Source organism: Emiliania huxleyi, assembly GCF_000372725.1.
Source record: "Emiliania huxleyi CCMP1516 chromosome Unknown EMIHUscaffold_179, whole genome shotgun sequence".
In the NCBI taxonomy this organism is placed as follows: Eukaryota; Haptophyta; order Isochrysidales; family Noelaerhabdaceae; genus Emiliania; species Emiliania huxleyi.
Genome location: NW_005200793.1, coordinates 126,582 through 149,133, shown reverse-complemented (window position 1 = coordinate 149,133; position 22,552 = coordinate 126,582). Strand labels below are relative to the sequence as shown.

Below are 22,552 nucleotides of genomic sequence, written 5' to 3'. Positions count from 1 at the left end.
GAGCAACCTGGTTCGATGTGATCGCGTCCTCACATAGCATACACGTCTCATCCGTCTCTTCAAGAGTCTCAGCAAGTATCCGTTTCCACTCGCGCTCTCCCCCGCCCGGCTTCACGTACACTCGTGGGGAGGCTTCCGAGCGCCTTGTCCCGTGCCACACGCATGTCGAAGAGTGTTGGTTAATAAAAATCTCTCTCTCTCGCATGTCAATATATGTATTGCTAAAAATCTCTCTCTCTCCGCATGTCTCTCGCTGTCGGGACGGGCACATTCTTGTTGCTCCGGCGTAGCACCTCGGCGTGCGGGCCGCCGTTGTACTCTCGCCCGATGCAGAAGAATTTAAACAAAAGAACTCTCTCTCACAGCAGACAGGCTCGACACAGGTGCGAACTGGCGCGTGCTAGTACTATCAGATGCAGAAGAAAACCCGTAAAACACAGTGGTCGACCGGCTTTCGGCCGCACCGAACTCAGGTTTTACCCATTTTTGTCATGTTGCCCGAGACCTTCGAGCCACTCCCACCTGAGTTCGAGGCCCTCGTCGGCCGCCGCCCGGATCTCCAGCGGCTGCGGTTCTGGACAGTGTGCGATTTGGGCAGCGCCGACGTCGAGGCTACGCTGCTTGCTGCCGCCTTTGTGGTGCGCGGCGGGCACTTGTCAAAGTGGCGCAAGGGCGGCCGCGCTGGGACGCACGATCGGTTTATCAAGGTGGCCAGCAAGGACGGCGGCGCTGCGGGCGCCGTTCTGCTGTGGGAGTCGAAGCGCGGCGACATCGTGCGGGCCGATGACGAGATCTTCACGTCCTGCTTTGAGGGCACCGCCGAAACTTCTCAATGCTTCCAGGTCGTCCTTGAGCGGCGCATGCTCTTCTTCAGCGCGCACGCCAGCAGCCGGCAGCGCTGGTGCGAGGGCATCAACTGCCTCGCCTCCGGGAGGGTCCGCGTACTCGCGGCCACGACGCGGGCGGGTCGTGCCACCGCGGACAGTGCAACGCCGGACTACGTCGTGGTCCAGGACTGCGCCACTGGCGGAGTCTACGCGTGGAACACCCGCAATGAGGAGGCCAACTGGATTCGCTCCTCTGGTGTCCCCAGCTCCGCCGGCGCGTCTTCTTGCCGGCTGTCGAGCGACGAGCCGGCCGCACACTCGGTCTCCGATCCTGCAGACGCGGGGCACGAGGCGGGGGGCCGGCCCTCACCGCTCCCTCGGCTGACAGAGGTGATGTCGGGCAATGCCGCCGGCGACGCTTTCGTCGACGCGCCGCCGGCGCCGGTGCCGCCGACGACGCCTCCGGCGATGCCTCCACCGCTACCTCGGCTGGCAGAGCTGCCCGGGGGTGCCATCGACGCGCCATACGCACCGGAGACCGCGGGGCTGCCCCCGCCCCCGCCGCGCTCTGCCACGTGCAGCAGCGTCTCCTCCTGCTCCATCTCGTTTGGTCGGCGGTCGCTCGGCTCTGTCGGCTCTGATGCGCCGGATCGGTCGGGGAGGCGCGAGGAGCAGGCCGAGGCGGAGCGTCTGAAGGCCGTGGCTGCGGCAGAGGCGGCGGCGGCCCTCCATACGGCGTGCGCTTGGGAACGGCGTCTCTCCACACCTGCGACTGTGTGAGTAGGCGACGGAGGCCCTCCAGTCGGCATGCGCCTCCCAGCAGGCTGCGGTGCTCGCCGCTTCTCTCGAGCAGTTCGGGCCGGTTTTGGCGAGCAGCGAGCAAGGTCCGCGCGGGCCCTTGAGCAATCTCGGTTCATCTCCCGCCCTTGAGCAATCTCGGGTCATCTCCCGCCCTTGAGCAATCTCGGGTCATCTCCCGCACTTTGTGGCGCACCCGGTCTGAGTTGCACTTCGAACGCCTTGGGGCTCGTGCTTCCCCTCCGAGTGTGTAGCCGCCTGCTTGCCTCCCCTTTGTGCAGAGGCGTTCACTTGACCCTGTCCGTGCCGCAGGTCGTCGTGACCTGAAGGCGGCGCGTTCCTACCTGGTCCAGCTCCGCCTCGCTGCCGCAGCAGGCACGCGGCGCCCGCACGAGCTCGCGGCAGCCCTGGTGCAGCTGCGGGAGTTGGCCGATGGCGCGGACAGCGCGCCGGCGGACGAGGTGGCGCCGCTGCTGGGGCGCATCGAGACGACAGCGGCGGTGGCGGTGGCGGCGGGGGCGACGCAGCAGCAGCTCGCGTCCGCGCAGGCGGCGGCGACATCGCTACACGCCCGGCTGGTGAGCTTCGCCGCCGCGCGCGCCGAGGCGTTGGCGAGGCTACGCACCGCCCACGCCGCGGCGTCCTTTCCGTGCCCGCGTGGATTCACTGCGGATGGCGAGATCAGCCGAGATCAGCCGAGACTAGGCACGTGACGAGGCGTCCTCCCTCCCCCCGGCGGGGAGCACGGCAGTGCGGGCGGCGCTGCGGGCCGCCCTCGCTGTGGGCGTGGACGAGGACGCGGTGCGCTTTGCCCAGAGCTGGCTCGAGGGGCGCGACGCCGCAGAGGCGGCAAGCGAGGCCCGAGCGCAGCTGTCCACGGCGCTGCTTGCGGCGCGGGAGGCGCTGCGCGCCGCGGCGTCGCGTGGCCACCCCCTCAGAGACCTCGCGTGCCTCGCGCCTCTCGCCGCCGCGCTCGATGCCGCGGTGGCCGCCTCGCTGCCGGCCGCGGAGGTGGCGGCTGCGAAGGCGACGCTGCGCGAGCTAGAGGAGGCGTCTGCCAGGTTCGACGCGGAGGCTGCGGAGGCGCGCCTCGCGCTGGAGGGCTCCAGCCGCTCCGGCGACCCCACTCAGATTGAGGCGCGACACTCGTCGGCCCTCTCCCTCCCCGTCTCCCGGCCTCCCGCCTCCGTTCCTGCACGAGGAGATTCTTCTCCCCTCCCCTCTCCCCCCTTCTTTGCCACACGCCTCCGCCTCACAGCCACGCCTGGCTGCCCCGCCTCGCCATCCCGCCTCACTGCTCCGCCTCGCCATCCCGCCTCACTGCTCCGCCTCGCTACCAAGGCCGCGCTGCGCCGCGCCGAGCCGGTCAAGTCCGCCGTGATTGTGGAGCACGAGGCTGCGGTGTCGACGCTGTCCGCGCTCAGGGTGCAGGTTGAGCGCTCCGCCGCGACGTTCGGCCTGAGTTCGGCCACCGCCGATGCCGCGGTGGCGACGGCGGAGCCGGACAGCGAGTCCAGCCCATCCGCCGTCAAGGCGCTTCGCGCGCTCGAGACGGCGCTGGCGCGCGCCGCAGCTGCTGGCGTCAGCGGCCTGGCGGTGCATCGAGCGCAGTCCCAGCGCGCCCTCATGTCTGGGGCGGCTGAGGCGCTGCGGCGAGAGGAGGACGCGCTGTCCTGGATCCGGGAGAACATCCAGGCAGGCCGTGCGTGATGAGGGAGGAAGGACAACGCGATCAGCGTCGTCACTCGGCTCCGTGGTGTACCTGTGTTAGTGCCAGTGCGCGCCAGTCCCGTGCCCAGTGTTGTGCGAGGGAGTTTCGTTGTAAAATTCTTTTTCATGGAGGCTCAAATTCCTCAAGGCGGAGGAAGGCGTGGGAGAGGCGGACGCGAACAACCGCCGCCGGCGGGCGGCGAAGGGGCGCGCCAAGGAGGACCGCGCGAGGAGCGCGCGCGGAGCTCGCTCCCTTTGGGGAGGATTACGGCTCGGGAGGGCTAAATCGTGCAGAGATCGACTTGTTCGATGACGATGGCCCCTGAGGGGGCCGTCTGCTGTGTCCTTTGTAGTGCCAGTCCCGTACCCGGTGTCGTGCGAGAGGGGTCCTAGGACTGTAAAATTCTTTTTCACGCGATGTCCACCCCGTTGTGCCGCTCGCGCCGCTCGCGCCGCCTCGCCGCCACCACCACCGCCGCTCCCTCGCCGATCACGCCGACGCCCATCCGCCTCCTCGACCTCCCCACGGAGCTCCTCGCGCGCGCCCTCTCTCGCTTCGAATGCCCCATCGACATCGCTCGCGTCGCGGCCGTCTCGCTGCTCTTCCACGCCTCGCTCGTGGTGGAGGCCATCCGCTTGTGGGCGCAAGAGCGCGGCTACGAGCTGCCGGCGCAGCCAGAGGGCGAGGGCTGCGCCGTGCGGTGGTTGTGCTTCGCTGCGCTGCTGTGCGAGGCCAACCCGCCGGAGAGGGCGGCGGCAGGCGCCTTCCACAGCGTCTTCATCGACGGCGAGGGGCGGCTCTCGTCGTGCGGGTCAGCGGCAACGGAGGGCGAGGAGGAGGACGACGAAGACGAGGACTGGGGGGAGTCTCCAGGCCTTCTCGGCCACGGCGGGGGCGTGACGCGGCTCAACACGCCGACCCGCCTCCCGTCGGCGCTGGGCGGCGAGCGCGCCGTGAGTGTTTCGGCTGGCTATAGTCACAGCCTCGCCCTCACCGCCGACGGCGTCTGGAGCTGGGGCGATGGAAGCCTCGGCCGGTTGGGCCACGGCGACCAGCAGGACCAGTGGCAGCCCAAGACGGTCGAGGCCTTTGCGGGTCAGCGCGTCGTCGCTGTGTCAGCTGGAGCCATGCACAACCTCGCCCTCACCGCCGACGGCAGTGTCTGGAGCTGGGGCTGGGGATACTTTGGCCAGTTGGGCCACGGCGACAAGCAGCCCCAGCTGCTGCCCAAGAAGGTCGAGGCCTTGGCTGGCCAGCACGTCATCGCTGTGTCGGCTGGAGGGTACCACAGCCTCGCCCTCACCGCCGACGGAGGTGTCTGGAGCTGGGGCTATGGAGCCTGTGGCCAGTTGGGCCACGGCAATCAGCAGAACCAGCTGCTGCCCAAGAAGGTCGAGGCTTTTGCTGGGCGGCGCGTCGTCGCTGTGTCGGCTGGAGGGTACCACAGCCTCGCCATCACCGCTGGCGGAGGTGTCTGGAGCTGGGGCCTTGGAGAGCACGGCCGTTTAGGCCACGGTGACGATCAGAACCAGCTGCTGCCGAAGAAGATCGAGGCCTTCGCTGGCCAGCGCGTCGTGGCTGTGTCGGCTGGAGATCGCCGCAGCTTCGCCATCACCGCCGACGGCGCCGTCTGGAGCTGGGGCTGGGGAGCCTATGGCCAGTTGGGCCACGGCGATGAGCAGGACCAGCGGCAGCCGAAGAAGGTCGAGGCCTTTGCTGGCCAGTGCGTCGTCGCTGTGTCGGCTGGGACGAACCACAGCCTCCACAGCCTCGCCCTCACCGCCGATGGCGCTATCCTCGCTTGGGGCGAGGGCGAGCGCGGCTGCCTAGGCCACGGAGAGGACCTGTCGAACCAGCTGCTGCCGAAGAAGATCGAGGTGTGGACGCGGGAGTGAGAGGGGGGGGGGGGGGCACTGGAGCTAGCTTGACGCCGCTCCTCAAGCGAGGAGTGGCGCGGTCGGTGTCACGTCCGGCGAGGCAGGGGGTCGCACCCAATTACGGGGTGTGGAGGGTGAGTTGACCAAGGGGTTGTGCGCCGGGCCCTCCTGCTCGGCTCCAGCCGGTAGACAAGTCTTGTCATCAACAGAGTAGATGGATCTGACCTCGGGGCCGATGTGACCAAGCGCTGGTAGCGTGGTTTAACCTCACACCCATGGTCTCACAGTGTGCCGGCAGTCGCCGAGCAGTGTCGCTCACACAAGCCGCAGCACAAGTGACTGAGGGCCAATGAGGGCGAGCCCATCGCTGTCACAGCTGTGGCAGCCGCACAGTAGGCTGTGTCAACTGTGCAGAGTGTGTGAGCAGCAGAGGAGCTGCTCTCCAGGCTTCTGTCGCAAAGAGCTGCATGCCACCGAAAGCGCTGTCGAGGTTCGCCGAGCGCGGCGAAATCCGGGGACGCCGTCACCGACGAGCGCGTTGGAGTATTCACTCCGGACAAAGACGGGCACACAGCGGACGGTGCGGGGCGTGTGCCCGTCATAGCGGCGAGGCGCGGGACCGTCTGTGGCGAAGTGGGTCGCGTCCCCGGATTTCCGTCAACCCATCATCCACGCCCTCTATGTAAGGTAAGGTAAATTTCTCCACACACACAAAGTGGTGGTCTCGCTCGCCTGGCAGTGGCCGCCGCGCAGGCGGAGGACGAGGTGGAGGGTGGACTCCTTCTGGATGTTGTAGTCGGAGAGGGTGCGGCCGTCCTCGAGGCGTCGAGCTGCTTGCCCGCGAAGATCAGCCGCTGCTGGTCGGGCGGGATGCCCTCCTTGTCCTGGATCTTGGCCTTGACGTTGTCGATCGAGTCGGACGGCTCGACCTCGAGCGTGATGGTCTTGCCGGTGAGGGTCTTGACGAAGATCTGTCGCGCGCGGGACGGAGCGCGGCGGTTGGGCAGGTTGCGTCCGATCCGCCGTCCTCGCCGGCGGTGCAGGCGCGCTTGCGGGCGGCGGACGCCATGCTCGAGCCCGGCGCCGCCGCGAGGGCTGGGTTTGGGACAAGGGCTTGGTGCGGCTAGACCCCCAAGGCACGGCTGGCAACCGTGGCGTGGGGCTCGCGTTCGACAAGACCGGGATCGCTCTACCGGCAAACCTCTCGCTGACATGCGCGCCCCGTTGAGCTGACAGCGGGCGCGCTGAGGTCGCACGCCAAGCCCAGTTATATGCCAATGGCATGCGATCAAGAATCGGCTCACGCGCCTCTACTTGCATACGCTCACCCATAGAATTGTCACCGCCAGTGAGTGCGAGATAGGGCTAGCTGCTGGCGGCTAGCCCCTGAGGAGAGTGACCAGAGACACCTCACATGACCCCACACACGGTCTAGTCCGGCCTCGCGGTCGGCGGAGATTGCTAGAGGACGAACAAGCCTGCTCTAGCCTCGCACGTTACTTCCTGTCGTCTGTTGTTTGTTGTGCCCTTGTTTGTTTCTCTTGGCACCTTGGAGTGCTGGGGGGGGCGACAGGAAGAATGTGGCCCTGAGTTATGTGTACGCCAACTCAGGGTGTGTGGCAGCCAGCTGGCTGTGTGTCTTGTGAGCTTGTTTGTGTCTGTGTGTCGTTCGTGCGTGTCGTCATCATCTGTCCCGCGTCCACCCATACCGCGTTGGTGTCCAGTCCGAGCCTGACTGTGTTCATCTTTCTACATAAATACATACAGTTGCAAATGTGCAATCTCCTAGGCCCCACAGTCGCGGCGCTGACTCCTCACTAGCCACCTCATAGGCGACCGACCACACCCCACGTGGAGGAGACCCCAAGGAGTCGGAGGACGGAACACACGGCCCGAGTCCGTCCGCATGCCCGGAGTCACCTGCCCGACGTGCAGGCAGAGCTGGCCGAACTGGTCGACCGGCTCGGCTGCATCTGGAGGAGGGTCTATCTTGTGTGAAATTCCGACGTGAGTCGCTGTCGTGTGAGTGTGAGTGCGCCCCCCCCCCCCCCCCCCCCACACCACACACAGTCGCTGATAGAAGGCGAAACACAGTCCGACCAACGACTGGGACACCAACGCGGTATGGGTGGACGCTAGACGGGCGGTGACGGTCACAAGTCGCTGAGAGAGAGAGAATCCTTGATACGAAACCACGACGACACACACCAGTCGACTCGCATCGGTTGCCTCCATGAACGGCGGAGCTATTCTCGCGCCCACACCACACCTGGCTCCAACGTGGACACGCCCATAGCTGGGGACACTACTAGGTCACGCATGGCATCAGAAGTTTTATCTCTGGGCCCCGAAAGGCATCTCTAGCAGCGTCGTTACGCATGAGCCCTCCCCTCCTGGGCGCATACGCCTCACGTCTCGACAGAGCGTAAGCCCTTGGCGTGTGACGAGACGAGTTCTTCGCCATCGCAGCGAGCAGCACACCACTCGCCGCAGCAGCCGGAGGCATCGCCGCAGCACTGTCTCTCTCTCTCTCTCTCACAAGTCGCTGTCGGCTTACTCCGAAAAGAAGAAAAGCGAGTCGCGCGCTGGCTCGCAAGCGTAACAAACACATCTGATGAGCCGCTCCCCGGGCCTCCAGTCCTTGGTTGGCGGTATGCACACCCCTCACAACTCCCGGCGCCCCGCGAACGATGCGGCGCGTGTTGGCCTTTGCGCGAGCGTGCCCGGCCACTTCGCCCCACATCCCATGCGCTGCAGCGCGCTCGTGCCTTGCCCGCCATGCTGCGAACGCCCGTGGCTCGAGCGACACGAATGTGGTGCACACCCGGATTGCGGGCAGAGCGACGGCCCAGCGCGCAGTCTCGAATCGCCTCAGTGCCTACTGCGCTCCCACGACGCTCGAAGCGAGCCCGCGCCATGCCAATCCCAGTTTACGATGTTGACGCTCGCCCGCCGTCGCCTGCGTGCTCGCAGATCCAAAACAAGGTGGGGCGAGGGAGCCGCCGCGCATCTTGATGTCAAGCATGAAAAGGACGCTCTCCCCGCTAGCGGCTGAGGTGGAAGGGGTGGGCACTGAGGCGGAAGGGGTCCCCACAAGTGCGAGCAGCATCGTCGACAAGTGCCTGCAGCTCGACGAGGGCTTGGCAGCGGCGTTCATACGCGGCGACATCCGCTTGCTCCGCCGTGCATGGGTTCTCGAGGCTCCCGAGCACTTGCCGTACAGGCAGGTGCTTGAGGAGCGCGAGCGTCAAGGCGAGTTGCCTCTTCTCAGTCCAGAAGAGGCAGCTGCGCTCCTCGCGCGCGGCGATCGCAGCATCGGTGCCCTGACGCAGTGCGCGCCGCCCGTGCCCGCACCCCCTGGCTCCCGCCGACTGCACGCACCAACCATCCGAAGTGCGCGCCCCGCAGTCCCTGGTACTCCCCCGGCGATCCGGACCCGACGGGCGTCAAGCTGAAGATTCTCCGCGAGGCACTCTTAGTCCTCACGCACATCGAGGCCGTCTTCGTGGACTACGCTTCGCTCTTCCAGGCCAGCCGACCCGCCCATTCACGCCGCGCGCGACCTCTCTGCTGACGGCTGCCTGTCCTGCGCGCAGCACTCACCGAAGGGGAAGCGCACCGAGGCCGAGAACGAAGCCTTCAAGCGCGCGCTCGGTGTCATGGGCGACGTGTACGCTTCCGCGGTTGGCACGACGGTGCTGCAGATCAAAGAGATCCCGCCTCGCCCGCAGGAGTTCGACGGCGCGCTTTGCCTTTTTGGCCTCAAGGCCGGGGTGGACGAGGCGGCGGTCCGCCAAGCCCTCAGCGGCGGCGACCTGTCAGCCGAGTTTGAAAGCTGTGACCTGGCATTTGAGTCGACTTATGGCGTCGTGCGCTTCACCACGCACGCGGCGGCGCTGCGAGCCAAGGCGGCGAACGCCTTCTCGGAGCTGTGCGGAGGTGTCGACACGCGGTACAACGAGCGCTCGTACGATGGCCGCGGCGATGGCGAGGGCGGGCGCGACGGCGACGAGGGCCGCGGCTGGTGCGATCCGCACCCCCCCCCCCTCCGCGCATTGCACCCCTCAGGGGTGTGCGAGTGTCCTCGCGTGGCAGGTGCTGCTTCGAGGGCGGGGTGAGCGGCGAGCTACTCGTGCGGCTGAGCGTCTACCCGCGGATGAAGGCGGAACTCGACAAGTTGCCGCCCAAGCTGATCTCGCTAGCCAGCGGCAGGGCACCCAAGCCGGTGGAGCTGTCGCACAGTGATGTCAGGCAGCGCGTGCAGCAGGTGGTCGAGAGCATTGAGATGGCCACCTTCACTGGCAAGGGCGACAGGGTGGTTGTGCCCGCGTTGTACAAGGGATACGTCGAGCGGGTTGCGACGGTGCTGGCGTCCACCCTTGCGCTGCAAACGAAGCTCGAGACGGCCATGCACACGGAGGTGCCGGCCATGCCGTCCGTCGATGCGCCGCCCGCCGACGCCCTGCGCCTTGCCGACGGCCAGTTGCTGCTGATGCCGGGTGACGATGCGCGGCTCGCCGAGGTGGACGCGAGCGGGCGCGCCACGCACAATCTCTTTGACGACTTTGCGGCCGAATTGACCTTTGACGGCCACAGCCACGCGGTAATCCCGTGGCGCCCTGCTGAGGCCGACGCTTGCTTGCGTTGGGAGGCTTCGCTGCGCCGCGACCTCCCTGCGCTGCGGGCGCTGGGCGAGCGAGTGCAGCGGCTGTGCGACGAGGCGTCTCGCTCGCCGTCGGAAGAGGGGCTGCGGGCGCTCGGCAAGGCGAGCGCGGACGTCGTGGCCGACGCGGTGAAGCTGCCGGTGGTTGCGACGGTTGCTCGCCAGGCGGGTGACGTGATTCGCCAGGTGCTCAAGAAAGATGCGGATTACCCGCCCGGCGAGGAGGCGCCTCCGCTTGGCAAACGGATTCAAAGCCTGCGCGAGAGCCTCGAGCGCCTCTCCCCCGAGGCGATCAAGGCTCTGGCCGTCTCCGCGTGGCGCGAGGGCGGGCTGGTCGGCGCCCGCCGTTTCGCATCGGGCCAGCGGCTCGTCGTGCGCGGCACTGACGGAGCTTGGCGTGAAGCGGCGGCGGAGGAAGCGTGCAACCTCGACGGCGGGCCGGCGTCGCTTCACCCATGGAACCACGCTCCGCTCGAGGTGTCTATCGACGCGTTTGAGGCGATTCGGGCGTGGCACACCACCGCCCTGCGCGCGCAGCACTCGCACATTGTCGACGCACTCTCCGGCCGTCGGCTCGACGCGTTGGAGCAGTGCGTCGCAATCGAGGTGGCGGGCGGCGGGGTGGAGCTGGCATCGGTGGTTGACGCACGTAGCCTCGCCGCATGGCTGCGCACGTTGCACCAGGAGCGGCTTGCCGGCGGCGAGGCGACGCGCCCACCGGCCACGCTGCTGACCGCTGGCCCCGCAAGCGGCAAGACGACGATGCTCTCACAAGTAGTCATGCTTTCGCTCGACGGCGAGCTCGTCCCGATCCTAATCAAGGCGCAGCTTCTTCAGCAGCGGCTGATTTCCTCGCCTGACGCGTTTGCGTCGGCGTGGAATTGGGTCGACGCCTACTTGCGCGTCGCGCACAGCGAGACTTCGCCGCTGTACCGCATGCTGCGGCAGGCGATGATGGCGCGCCGCGCGCTACTCCTGTTTGACGGGCTCGACGAGGGCGGCACGAACCGCGAGCAGATTGAGCGGCACGTTACCGAGGTGCTCGCACCGCAGGGGCACGTGCTGCTTGCCACCTCCCGGCCCGCAGGTATCGACGAGGCCCGCTTCGCCACCTTCCACCGGCTCCGCCTCTCGCCGCTCACGCCGGAGCAGCAAGAGCAGGCGCTGGTGCAGCGGGTGGGCGACGGGCGGTCGGCGCCGCTGCTCGACTACGTGCGCGAGCGCGTGCCGATCGACACGGAAACGGGTCTTCGCGTCACGTCCAACCCGCTGATGCTGTCGATGTTTGCCTCGGTGTTCGAGCTACGCACTGGTCTCCCGATGCCCAGCACGGTCGTCGGGCTCTACAAGATGGCATCGGATGTGATGCTGTCGCGCAGCGGGGCGGCGTCGGGCGAGCTGCGCCGGCTGCTGCAGGCCGTCTTCTTCGAGGCGCAGGTATCGCAGGGGCGAGTCATCGAGGACAGGCTGCTCGACGAGGCGGCGCTTGGGCTAGAGCGGCCCGAGGCGCTGAAGGCGATTCGGGAGCGGGCGCGGGCGCGGCGGCGTCTCGATGGCGAGTTGCGTTCGTCGGGTCTCGACGAGACGGCCTTACTCGGGCGCGCAATGGCGGAGTGCGCAGCCGAGGTGCGGTCCGCGTGCGACTCTCTTCCGGGAGCGTTGCGCGATGCGCTGGCCGAGATGCGAAGCCGAGTGGCTCGCGACGAGTTGCCGCTGCTCAGCTTGCTACAGGCGGAGCCGCTGCAGCTGCAGTCGTCGCACCTCTCCTTCCAGGAGTACTTTGCCGCTTGCGCGCTCTGCGAGGAGGTCACCCTCTCGGGAGCGCCGCCGTGGACGTGGCAAGCCAGCTGGGCGAACACGCTCGCGCTCGGCGCAGAGATGGGCGAGCCGTTTGCAAAGGGGCTGAAACGCGCGGCCGGTGTCGGGGGCGATTCGCTCAACTTGTGCGGGAAGCTCGGCGGCGACCGGCCGACGGCCCTGCGCGCCGTGATACTGCTCAGTGCGGTGTTGACCACCATCGACCTGAGCCGCAACGACATCCGCCGCGAGGGCGGCGTCGCGATCGGCAACGCGCTCGCCGTCAACGAGGTGTTGACCGACTTGAACCTCTGGAGCAACGGCATCGGCGGCGAGGGCGCGGCTGCAATCGCCGAGGCGCTGCGGAGCAACGCGGTGCTGACTAACCTCAACCTCACTCGCAACAACATCCGCGACGAGGGCGCGGTTGCAATCGCCGAGGCGCTGCGGGGCAACGAGGTGCTGACCACCCTCAACCTCCGCTACAACGGCATCGGCGACGAGGGCGCCGCCGCCCTCGGCGAGGCGCTGCGGGGCAACGAGGTGCTGAAAACACTCATCCTCCATTCGAACAACATCGGCCCGACATCGGCCAAGGCGATCGGCAAGGCCCTCGAGGTCAACGAGGTGCTCACCCACCTCGACCTCGGCGCCAACCAGATCCGCGAACAGGGTGCCGCTGCGATCGCGGAGGCGCTGCGCGGCAACGGGGTGCTGACCGCGCTCGATATGTCCGAGAACAACATCGGCGCTGAGGCCGCCAAGGCGATCGGCGAGGCGCTCACGGTCAACAATGTGGTGCTGATCTCCTTGGACGTGGGCTTCAACAGCCTCACCGATGCGCCGCAGGGCCTCTCGAGTACCGTTGGCGGACGAGCCTCCTTGTCAATGGAGCAGCGGCGCCCCCGGTCGATGCACCAGGAGCCGCTGCACGAACTCGGCCCTTTCCTCCCGCAGCCAATCTCGTGGGCTGCCATCGGCCTCGCCACCCACTCGATCCATTCGCGCAACGGCGGGCACTACACGGTCGACCTAGCGTGCAAGGCACTGGCCGGGCTGGTCGTCCACCACTTTCCGGACGAGGACGGGCTCGACGGCCGCCTTTCGCCGCGCTCCAAGATCACTCTCAACGACGAAGCCAAGCAGTCTGCCGTCATCCCCGCCGACGCTGCGACCTTCGCCTTCGCCTACCCGCTCGTCGGCGCGTCTGACCTGTCTCTCCGCAGTGACCCGGCAGAGGAGGTGGGAGCCGGAGGCCGCGACACCGCCACCCTCTTCCTCTCCTTCCTGTCCTTCGGAGGGTTCGTGTACTGGGACGAACGGCACCGCGTCTGCGGCGTCAACACGCTGGAGGAGGGGAGTCGTCTCTACTTTGACGGGCCTCGGCAGCTGCCCTCCGTCAAACTGCGCGGGCTCCTCTACGACTCGAGCCGCGTCTCGCGCGTCCGGCTGCAGCCGCTCCTCGACCTGCCAACCCACTCCTCGCGCGAGTGTCTGAACAGCCCCTCGCCATTCCGCAGGCTGCAGCAGCTCATCGACATCGGCATCACCGGCTTCTGCTGGCTCGCTCCGTCGGAGCAGATCCCCGGCTTGCCTGGCGTGGAGAACTACTCGCCGGACGGCGGCTGATTAGTACCTCCTCTAAATTAGAATTATTAATTATTAATTAAGGCGTGGAGAACTACTGGCCGGACGGCGGCTTCGTTTACTTTTACGACGACGAGGCCGAGCCGCCCCTCAGCAGCTTGGCGTCTGGGTGTTGCTTCTTCTTGAAGAGTCGCTCACTACTGCCATTAGGTCAAGCCGCCAAAGCGGGCGGATGGGAGCAGCGAGGCGGAGCTCGACGAGGTCCTGTGATTAATAACTATCCTCTGATTGATGGTTATTAATCCATTCCTAGGCGGAGCTGCTCGACGACGTGCTCTTCAAGGTCGTCCCTCACCCCTCGTCTCATAGTTCACTTAACTACGAATAAATTATTAATATTGCTCTTCAAGGTCGTCGATCCGCCCTCGTCTGATTATCTAGGACTTAATTATAATAATTATTAGTTAGAGGACGTGCTCTTGAAGGTCGTCGATCCGCCCTCGTCCGAGGAGGACGCCACGCCGCACCCGCGCGGCTCCATGCGCGAGCCGCCCCGCCGCACGCGCACCTTCACGCAGGACGCCTACCAGCTGCAGCGCCCCATCGCCAGCTCGCGGTCTAGGAGAGGCAGTGTCAAGGAGGTTGTGCAGGACGCGCGGAGGCGGCTGCTGCAGCTGCTGCAGCGGCAGAAGCTGCCGGACGCGTACCGCAAGGCAGAGGCTCGTTCGCTGCTGCTGCGAGCGCTGCACCGCACGCTGCAGGTCAGCAGTGCGTTGATTAAGTAGATAACTAGTTGGTTTATTAATCAGCACCGCCGGCCGCAGGTCAAAGTGCGCGGCCACATGCCGCCGGGCGAGCTGTCGCACTGGTACATGATGCGGCCGGAGACCAAGGTGGAGAAGGATGGGTCGGTGTGGCAAAAGATCGCCGTGGACGAGCAAGGCGTCGGAGAGAGGCCGCCGGCTCGAGCTGGTGCGGGTGCCACCCGCAAGCGCGTTGGAAGCGCTTCTGCCGACCCTGCATTCATAGGCTGCCCCTTGAGCTCATGCACGCGCGGCCGGCGAAGCACGGCAGCCTCGGCCCCTCCTCCTCGCACCTCTGGCTGTGGACAGCGTCTCTTCACACCTCGAGCTGCGAGCCAGGCATCATCGAGACCTTCTCGGCGAGTAACAGCGACAAGCCCGTCGGCAGAGACGCGCACACGTGGAGGCGGCTGCGCGAGTGCGATTTGGGCGTCGGCAGCGCGACGGACCAGTCTGAGGCGCCGGTGCTCAACATCGCCGACTCCTCCCACCGCAGCTCTTCACAGCAGGAGCGCCTGTGAACAGGCGACGGTGCTCAACATCGCTGACTCGCGCGGCCAGTACGCGCACGGCTGGTACTTGGTGCCGCCGGAAGAGTCGCTCGAGACGGAGGAGCCTCTCCCCGTCCCTTCCAGCTCTCGCGGCCAGCCCATGCTGCTGGTGCTGCCGTACTCCTTCCGCGATTCGTCCTCCTTCTCGTTCGACGGCGCATCCTCCGACTTGCACGAGCTCGGCATCGGGGTGCGCTACACCTCCGCCTCTCCCACGCCCTCTCCCACTAGACACGGCACGGCCCACTCTCGATGGGCAGGTCGAGCTCTTCTTCGGCCAGCTCTACTCGCTCGCGCTTTGCTTCTTCTGCATGGGGTTCGTCTCGATGACGGCGATGCTCAAGAACATGTTCATGCACTACCAGAGCCAGCTCGAGGCGGGCGCGCTCGAGGACGGGATGGGCGGCCACTGGCTCGAGCTCTTCCTGGTCGGCTCCACCCTCGGCGCCCAGTCAGGCAAGGACGCGAACCTGTCTGTCTTCAACGGCGGGATGACCTCGCTCGCTGGCACCGTCATCTTCACCGCGTACCTGCTCTGGCTCGCGTCCAACAACGCGAGGCGCGCAAAGGCGACGCAGGAGTCGACCATCTCCGCCGCAGACTACGCCGTCGCCGTGTCGGGCCTCTCCTCCCTCCCCCCCGAGGCGGTGCGCAGCGAGGAGGACGTCGCAGACTTCTTCGCGACAGAGGTTGTCCGGTCGTGGGACCGGCGGAGGCAGCGCTCTCGCCGAATGCATTCATCAATTCGTGCCTCACCGAGAGAGTACTTGATAACTAAGTAGGCAGCGCTCCCGCCGCAAGCTCTCGCACACCGAGCTCTCCCTCGACCTAGTCGGCGACCCGCCCGGAGACACGTACCGCCGCGCGCCGCTCCACCAGAGGGAGCTCGAGGCAGCCTCCTCTGTCGCGAGCCACTTCCAGGCGCGCATCAAGGCGCAAGGCAAGGCCTACTCCGTCGCGTCACCAATGCGCTCTGCCGGCTCGGCGGCCGCGGCCTTCGCCCCTCCCTCCTCCTCCACCGCCGCCTTCGCACGCGCGACCACGCCTCCTGCGACGCACGCGCCTGGCGGCCGCCGCACCACCGCCGCCTCGCGCGCCACCGCCGCTCTCCTCGACGAGGCGCCCGTGCCGCTCGAGACGAGCGCCTTGGTCGTGCACTCGGTCTGCGCGCCGGCATGGGTCATCAGTCAATTATGAGGCCATCAACCAGTGATCAGGCCCTTCCCGAGTGGTTAGGTCTGCGCGGGCTGGGGCTCCTTCGAGCGCGACATCGACGAGAAGGAGCGGCAGGATGCTCGCGATCTCGAGCTCAAGGAAGCGCAGCTGACCGCCCTCGCCCGCGGCAGCCTCCGTGGCGCCGGCAGCGAGTGGCCGCCTCCTGCCGAGACTGGCGGGAGGCCCCCAAAGCGCGGCTCGGTCACCGGCGGCACCGCCGCACTCGCCGCCCAGCTGCGCTCCGTGGCGAGCAAGCTGCCAGGAGGCGGCGGGAGGCGGGCCCGCGCCATCGCACCCGAACACGGTGGCGGCTGCGCCGAGCCCATCGACTCGGACGAGCCGGTCCCTGTGACTCACTGAACTCGCCGCTGATAGGTGGCGGCTACGCCGAGCTCATCGATTTGGACGGCGCCGCGGAGACGGCCGCTGGGGAGCGAGCAGACACGGCTGCCGCCGAGCCGCGCCCGCCGAGCGCGCCGACTCCCCCGACGTCATCGCCACGGAGAGTGCGTGCAAACCGGCTCGCCGACGGAGCAAGGGCGGCCCGGGCTCAATCAACGGGAAATTAGAAAATAATTGATTGAGTAGGCTCGCCGAGGTGGCAAGGGCGGCCCGGGCGGCCGACGCCGCCGCCGCGTCGCCTTCGCGCCAGAGGCTTGGTGACGTGGTGCGAGGGGCGAGCGAGCGAGCGGCGGCTGGTGGCGGAGGAGGCGGCGGCGGCGAGGGCGGCGGAGGCGGCGAGGGCGGCGGAGGCGGCGAGGGCGGCGGAGGCGGCGGCGGCGGAAGCGGCTGCGGTGCAGGGGGAGATGCGTCTGCCGCCGGCGGAGCGGCGGGTGGGCGGGGAGGGGAGTGCGGCGGCGCGCGCGGCTGTGGCAGCGGCGCCAGCGGATGGTCGAGCGTGGCGGCTCGAGGCGCGGGCGTCGGCGTGGCCTCGTCGGTGGCGGTGGGGGACCGGTGCTTCGTCACCTTCCGGTACGCGGGAGACGCAGAGCAGTCGCGCTCTGCGTGGCGGCCGTGGGAGCGGCTCGGCTCCTGGGTGTGCGCGCTGCTCTTCCTCGGCCCCTTCACGCTTGCGGGGGTCTACTTCGGCCCCTCCTCCGCCCTCCTCGCCGGCTTCTTTCCAGGCCTCTCCCCCTCTCACCTCGCCAACTTGGGCGGCGTGATCTGTGGCACCGCGGGCCCGCTCTCTGCTGAATGCAAGCACTCGGCCTGTGAACGGCGTCTCTTCACCTTGAAAGCTGTGAGCAGGTTTGCTCTTTGGCGGCTGCGACCCGCTCGGCTTGGGCTACCGCCTCCGGCGGCTCCGGATGCTCGACCACCCCGAGGCCGTCATCTGCACGCTGCTCGGCCTTGTCTTCGGCGCCGTCGCCGCGTGCGCCTTCGGCATGGACTCTGGCTGGCTGTTCGGCGCTGCGGGCGGCGCTGCGCTGGGCATGGGGTACGCCAAGCTCGCCGGGTACCCTCTCCGCCCTCCTGGCTGCTTCGGCAGGGACGGGGAGAGGGTGGCGAGGTACGCCGGCTACTTGCGCGTGCACCGCGCTCCGGATCCGACCGACCTGATCTGGAAGAACCTCCCGTACGAGGCGCCCCTGACTCGAGTCTGACCTGCAGCCCCAGCCCGAATCCTGACCCCAGGCCTTGGCCGTCCCAGGGCTCCACCTTTCGGCGCTGGGTGATGCCGCTCGTCAACTGGGCAGTCATCGTCATCTCGATCATGCTCACCCTCAACATCGTCCTGACCATGACCGAGATCAAGATGCAGCCCGCCGGCAGCCGAGAGTAGTTCACTCGCCAGTGCCTCACCGCGATGAACCACGTATCAGGCAGACGGCGGCGTCGCTGCACGCCGACGGCGACGACACCGTTGACGCGCTGCTGCACCCGCTGGTGGACTGGGTCTCCGCGCGGCTGACCGGCATCCCGGGCATCGACACGGAGAAGAGCCTCGTCATCCTCATCTCGGGCACCGTCGTCGACGGGCGGGGGTGGTGTGAGTGTGAACGGCGTCTCGTCACACCTACAGCTGTGATCAGGCACCATCGTCGGCCTCAACGTCGGCGCTCGCGTCGGGCTCGGCTTCCTTGTCGAGCTCGAGAAGCCGGGCTCGTGGAGCGCGATGGAGCTCAAGACGATGGTCACCTCGGCGAGTCTACATCTTCAACTGCTTAATTAATAATTACCGTTGATTAATTCATTACCAGGTCACCTCGGCGAGCGTCTACATCTTCAACTACGTGCTGCTCATGCTGCTCGTCCACTCGCCGCTGCCCGACGGGGAGGGGTACACCGCGCTGCTCCTCAACTCGACGAAGCACGCCCTCTCCTCAGGTGTCGGAGGGGAAGGGAGTGACAGCGAATAGTGTCAGCGAGCGGCGCACGCGTGAGCCATCGGCCACCCCTCCACCACAGGCGACGAGTCGGTGGAGGGGGCGGTGCGGCTGTGCGCGGCGATGCTGCATGACGAGCTGAGGGAGGAGCCGACCTCGCTGAGCGAGCCGTTCCAGCACGTCGCTCAGTGCGCCTCCGCCGCTTTCGGCGCCGCCCAGGCCACCTTCCGACAGGTGACCGGCGAGCTGGTGACCCGCCTCTACGGCTTCGACTGGTACGGCGAGTCGGGGGTGGTGACGCAGATGGTGGTGATCGCAATCACGGACATCGTGCTGCTCGTCCTCTTCTCGGAGGTGGTCACGCTGTGCAGGGTCGTCGCTATGCGGGCCCTCGCCCGCTTCAAGCGCGCGCAGCGGAGCATCAACGCCCTCTACGAGCCGCCGGTGCGGTACTTAATTAACCAACGGTGATTAATTAAGAAGTAATTGAGTAGGCCCTCTACGAGCCGCCGGTGTGGCGCTTCGCCGACCGGTACGCGCGCGCGCTCGAGACGGCGGCGGTGGTGTTCGTCTGACCGAGGGTTGGCTGAGTCACAGGTACGCACACATGCTCAAGATGGCGGCGGTGGTGCTTGTCTTTGCGCCCGCGGCGCCCCATCCCTAGGATTGATGGGTAATCTCGGTAAGTCTCGGGCGATCTGGGGCGATCTCCCCTAGGCCCCGATCCTCTACTTCATTGGCGGCACTTCGCTGCTCCTCTCCGCCGCCGTGCAAAAGTTCATGCTCATCAAGGTGTACGCGCGGCCGAGTGCCCACGACGACGACCTGGCCAAGCGGTCTCGCGTCTTCCTGCAGGCCCTCCTCTTCCTGCACGTTACGATGGCACCCATCTTTTACGCGGAGCGCAGCCACGCCGTCGAACGTGCGAGGGCGTACGCCACGTGCTCTCAGCGGGCTAGCGGCGAGGAGCGAGGCTTCCTCGACGAAGTGTTCGGAGGCGTGGCAGTGGACTGCGAGGCGGCGGCCGCCGCCGCGGCGAGCGACGACCTCGGGGAGATGACCCCCTTCTTCTACGCGTTTGGCGTGCTGCTCTGCTACCTCGTCTTCGGCCGGCTGCTGCAGGCGCTCTTCTTCTCGCGGGACGAGGAGTCGGAGGACTCTGGCGCGGGGGGGCGCCGCTTCCAAGAGGCGCCTGGCCGGCGGTCGGTGGTGCGGCTCGGGGGCTGTGACTGGGCGCCTCTTCACGCGTCCCGCTGTGAACAGGCGCTCGACCTCAACTCGGTGGACGAGTACGTCTGCCCGGCCGTTGAGCAGCGCAAGGGAGGCGTCGAGACGGGAGCCCTCGCCTCGTGGGTAGGCGGCGCCTGCTGCTCACAGCTACTCATCGTCCACTAGGCGTCGACACGGAGCCCGCCCTTCGCTCGCCCCGCGCGAGGACGCTGCAGAGAAGGCCATCCCTCACCCACGCCGGCACTGCGCGGCGGCTGTCGGCCGCCGCCGCCCTCTCCCCCCGTGGGGAGAGCACTCGCATCTTGCTGCCGCAGTGACGGCGGCCCCAGCCCCCTGCCGGCGGCAATCCCCAGGCGGCAAGGAGCCGGAACCCGTGTCGTCGGCAACCAAGTGGGATGGCTGCGCTCCCTCTTTCACAGCCATCCTGTGCTTAGATGATCTCCCACCCGATGGCTGAGATCTAGCTTCCAGCCATCCTTCTTAATTCGCATGGCTGAAACTACAGCATCCGTCCTCCGGCCGATGGCTGCGATGGCTATGTACCAGCCATCCGCCCGGCCGCGAGACACGAGATGACGGCACGCGGATGGTGATAAAAACTAAAACAACAACAAGTTTTTTGTTGCGTCCGTCCTTCCCTCCGATGAACTGCCCCCGCTCGTGACGATCAGCGCCGCGTGAGCTCGATGGGCGACGCGAATCGGACGATGGCGCCCCCGTCGCTGATGAATCGGCTCAACAATCCCGCCTCCTCCTCAGCCAGCCTACGCGCCGCTGCGGTCTCGTCGTGACAACACTCTCTACTATACGGTCCACTGATCAGTCTACTCGACACTCTACTGCTACACGACATCCTCAAAAAAGCTCATGGATGGCACACACACACATGGATGGGTAGGCCTCGACAGCCCTAGCTCTGTTTCAAAGCCTCACATCGTCTCCTTAAAGGACCTGTCCTTGCCTTGGCCATGGCCGCCCATGCACTGCTGGACAGCCTCCAACACCAAGGAGTCGAGCTCGCGCAGCTTGTAGAGCTGCAGCTCCTTGTCGCTCTGATTGGTGACAGTCACGTCAGGGCTCGCCAGCGTCTCGATGGCCTCATCCACGCTCCGACCTAAAAACACGCAGCACCTTAGAGAGACCGATGCGTGCGCAAAGCTTATACTAGGCAAGCATACTAGCCTGCCCACATTCGCACGAGCTCGGCGGCCATGATATCTGTAGCCTGGAGGATGGGCACAACAGTACAACGTCGCCGCGCAGCAGGGGCCGGCCGGAGTCCCTCTTCGGACGCCTCCTGCATCGAACACCACGCCTCGAACTGGGTCCTACGCGAGCAAGGAGATGGTCCGAGATTAGGGGCGAGTGCGCAAGATATTGAGTTGTGCGGCCGGGAAGAGGGGGGGGGGCGCGCGCCAGAAGCGGGACATGTAGGACAGCTCTTGCAGGATGAGGACCGACGAGCCGAGGTAGAGTAGGTTGATGTTCTGCAGCATCCGTTTGAAGCGAATTTTCTCAGGTGGCGTCTTCTTCCCCTGTGGCATGCACCTATGGCAAATCAATCATACGTCATACCGGATGCGTCCAGTGCGGCAGGGGGGGGGGGGGGGTGGCGGAGGCGCACCAAAAGTCATACCAGACGAGCTCGATCGAGGGGCAAGCTTGCAAGTGCTCGCGAATGGCCCTGATATGCGCTCCGCTCGCGTCTGGCGCGTCGGGCTGCTCCCAGCGGTGGCTCACGGCGAGGATGCGGTCGCGGTACTCGTGACGCCCGAAGGCGAGGTGGCGCTGCAATCGCTGCCTTCGCACCCACTCTGGATGTTTTGCCTCAATCTCCTGCAGCCGTGGTAGGGTCACATAGCCGGCCGCCTCGTATTGGCCAGAGCGGATCACCTCCGCCTTGACGAAGACAAACATGCACTGCGCGTCCTGCATCTCGAGCGCCGCATCCGCGAGCGCTCGCTCCAGCATTCGGAGGCGACGGAGGAGAAGGGCGACGAGTGGAATGAGCGCGAGGGCTCCCAAAATGCTGCCGACAAGCCCGGCCACAGAGGCGCCATCAATGGAACATTGGTTGTCCCCTTCCCTTGCGGTAGTGAACAGTCCGCACTCGACGCAAGCAGACTTGTCGGAGTTGAACTCTCTCCCAGCCTTGCACATGCAGTCAGCCTCCGAACGACTTCCGGCGAAAAGGGTGGTCATGCTGTCGGGGCAAGCAGAGCATACCGTGCTTCCATTGCGGGACTGGAACTCTCCAATAGCACAGCGCTTGCATGTGGCGGCGCCCTCGGTGTCGCTGAAGGTCCCCGGAGGCAGACATTGGCACCTGTGCCGGGCGGGTGGGAGGGGTGGGAGAGGGGGGTGGGTGGGGGGGGGACAGGATGCTTTTGTCGTTGGCGGCTCACCCGTGACTGTCAGATGCAGGGTCACGACTTGTTCCCGCTGGACAGGCTGAGCAAGCAGTCGCTGAACCCTCCCTCCATTCTCCACCGGGACAAGGTGGTTTGCACCTGTCCTGGCCGTAATCGAGCGCTTCCCGCCCATCCACGCATTCATCACATGGCTCGCCATCAGGCGAGTAAGTGCCAGGGACACACATCTCGCAACGCCCGGAAAAGCGCCGGAATTCGAAGCCAGGAGTGCAGACGCGGTCGACCCACTTGATCCAGTCCTCACGATGGGCTTTTACCCAGTCGCACGCGGCACCGCCAAAGGCGGCTGATTCTGACATGTTCGCGCGCAAGTTGGTCGCGACTACTGAGGTACCTGGTGTGTGGTCCTCCTCGTCGATGATCATCCGGTTGAGCAAGTTGTACGCCTTGGGCTGCACCGTCTGCAACTTTGGCCACGTCGTTTTGTACAAGCTGCTGATGAAGTTCTGACGGTACTGCGGGTGGTGCTTTCCTGCCCAGACCATTTTGAGGTTCCGCTCCTGACAGACGGTGAGCATGCTTGAACAGAACAAGAGGAAGCGTTTGTCAGACTGCACGCCCCAGTCGAGACTGTGCGGCCAATTGAACCACGTGATTGCATATCTGTACCCGAATTCTTCTGCATGGCGGATAAAGTTGAGACCCATATGTCCATACATCATGAGCACCACAGGAACGCACTTGGACTTGTCCGCTGCACAGTGGGAGGTGAAGTACCAGCCCTCGCTACAGTT

The 22,552-nt window shown here is 66.4% G+C and overlaps 3 protein-coding genes across 3 annotated transcripts; 2 read left to right on the top strand and 1 right to left on the bottom strand.

Annotated features, from left to right (window-relative positions):
• Positions 1–413: 413 nt before the first annotated feature.
• Positions 414–3,335, top strand: EMIHUDRAFT_232200 (hypothetical protein; the record flags this gene model as incomplete). The annotated part of the gene is made up of 6 exons (XM_005783625.1): positions 414–1,217; positions 1,612–1,711; positions 1,938–2,035; positions 2,331–2,426; positions 2,637–2,773; positions 3,050–3,335. The coding sequence occupies 6 exons, from the start codon at positions 414–416 to the stop codon at positions 3,333–3,335; spliced, it is 1,521 nt and encodes a 506-aa protein (XP_005783682.1).
• Positions 3,336–6,037: 2,702 nt separating this feature from the next.
• Positions 6,038–6,187, bottom strand: EMIHUDRAFT_50198 (hypothetical protein; the record flags this gene model as incomplete). The annotated part of the gene is made up of 1 exon (XM_005783624.1): positions 6,038–6,187. A coding segment is annotated over one exon (150 nt), but the record flags the coding sequence as incomplete, so codon positions are not given.
• A 12,084-nt stretch (positions 6,188–18,271) lies between these two features.
• On the top strand, positions 18,272–19,551 carry EMIHUDRAFT_456391 (hypothetical protein; the record flags this gene model as incomplete). The annotated part of the gene is made up of 6 exons (XM_005783623.1): positions 18,272–18,600; positions 18,669–18,688; positions 18,754–18,805; positions 18,874–19,161; positions 19,279–19,362; positions 19,420–19,551. The coding sequence occupies exons 1-6, from the start codon at positions 18,280–18,282 to the stop codon at positions 19,549–19,551; spliced, it is 897 nt and encodes a 298-aa protein (XP_005783680.1). The 5' UTR covers positions 18,272–18,279.
• Positions 19,552–22,552: the final 3,001 nt, after the last annotated feature.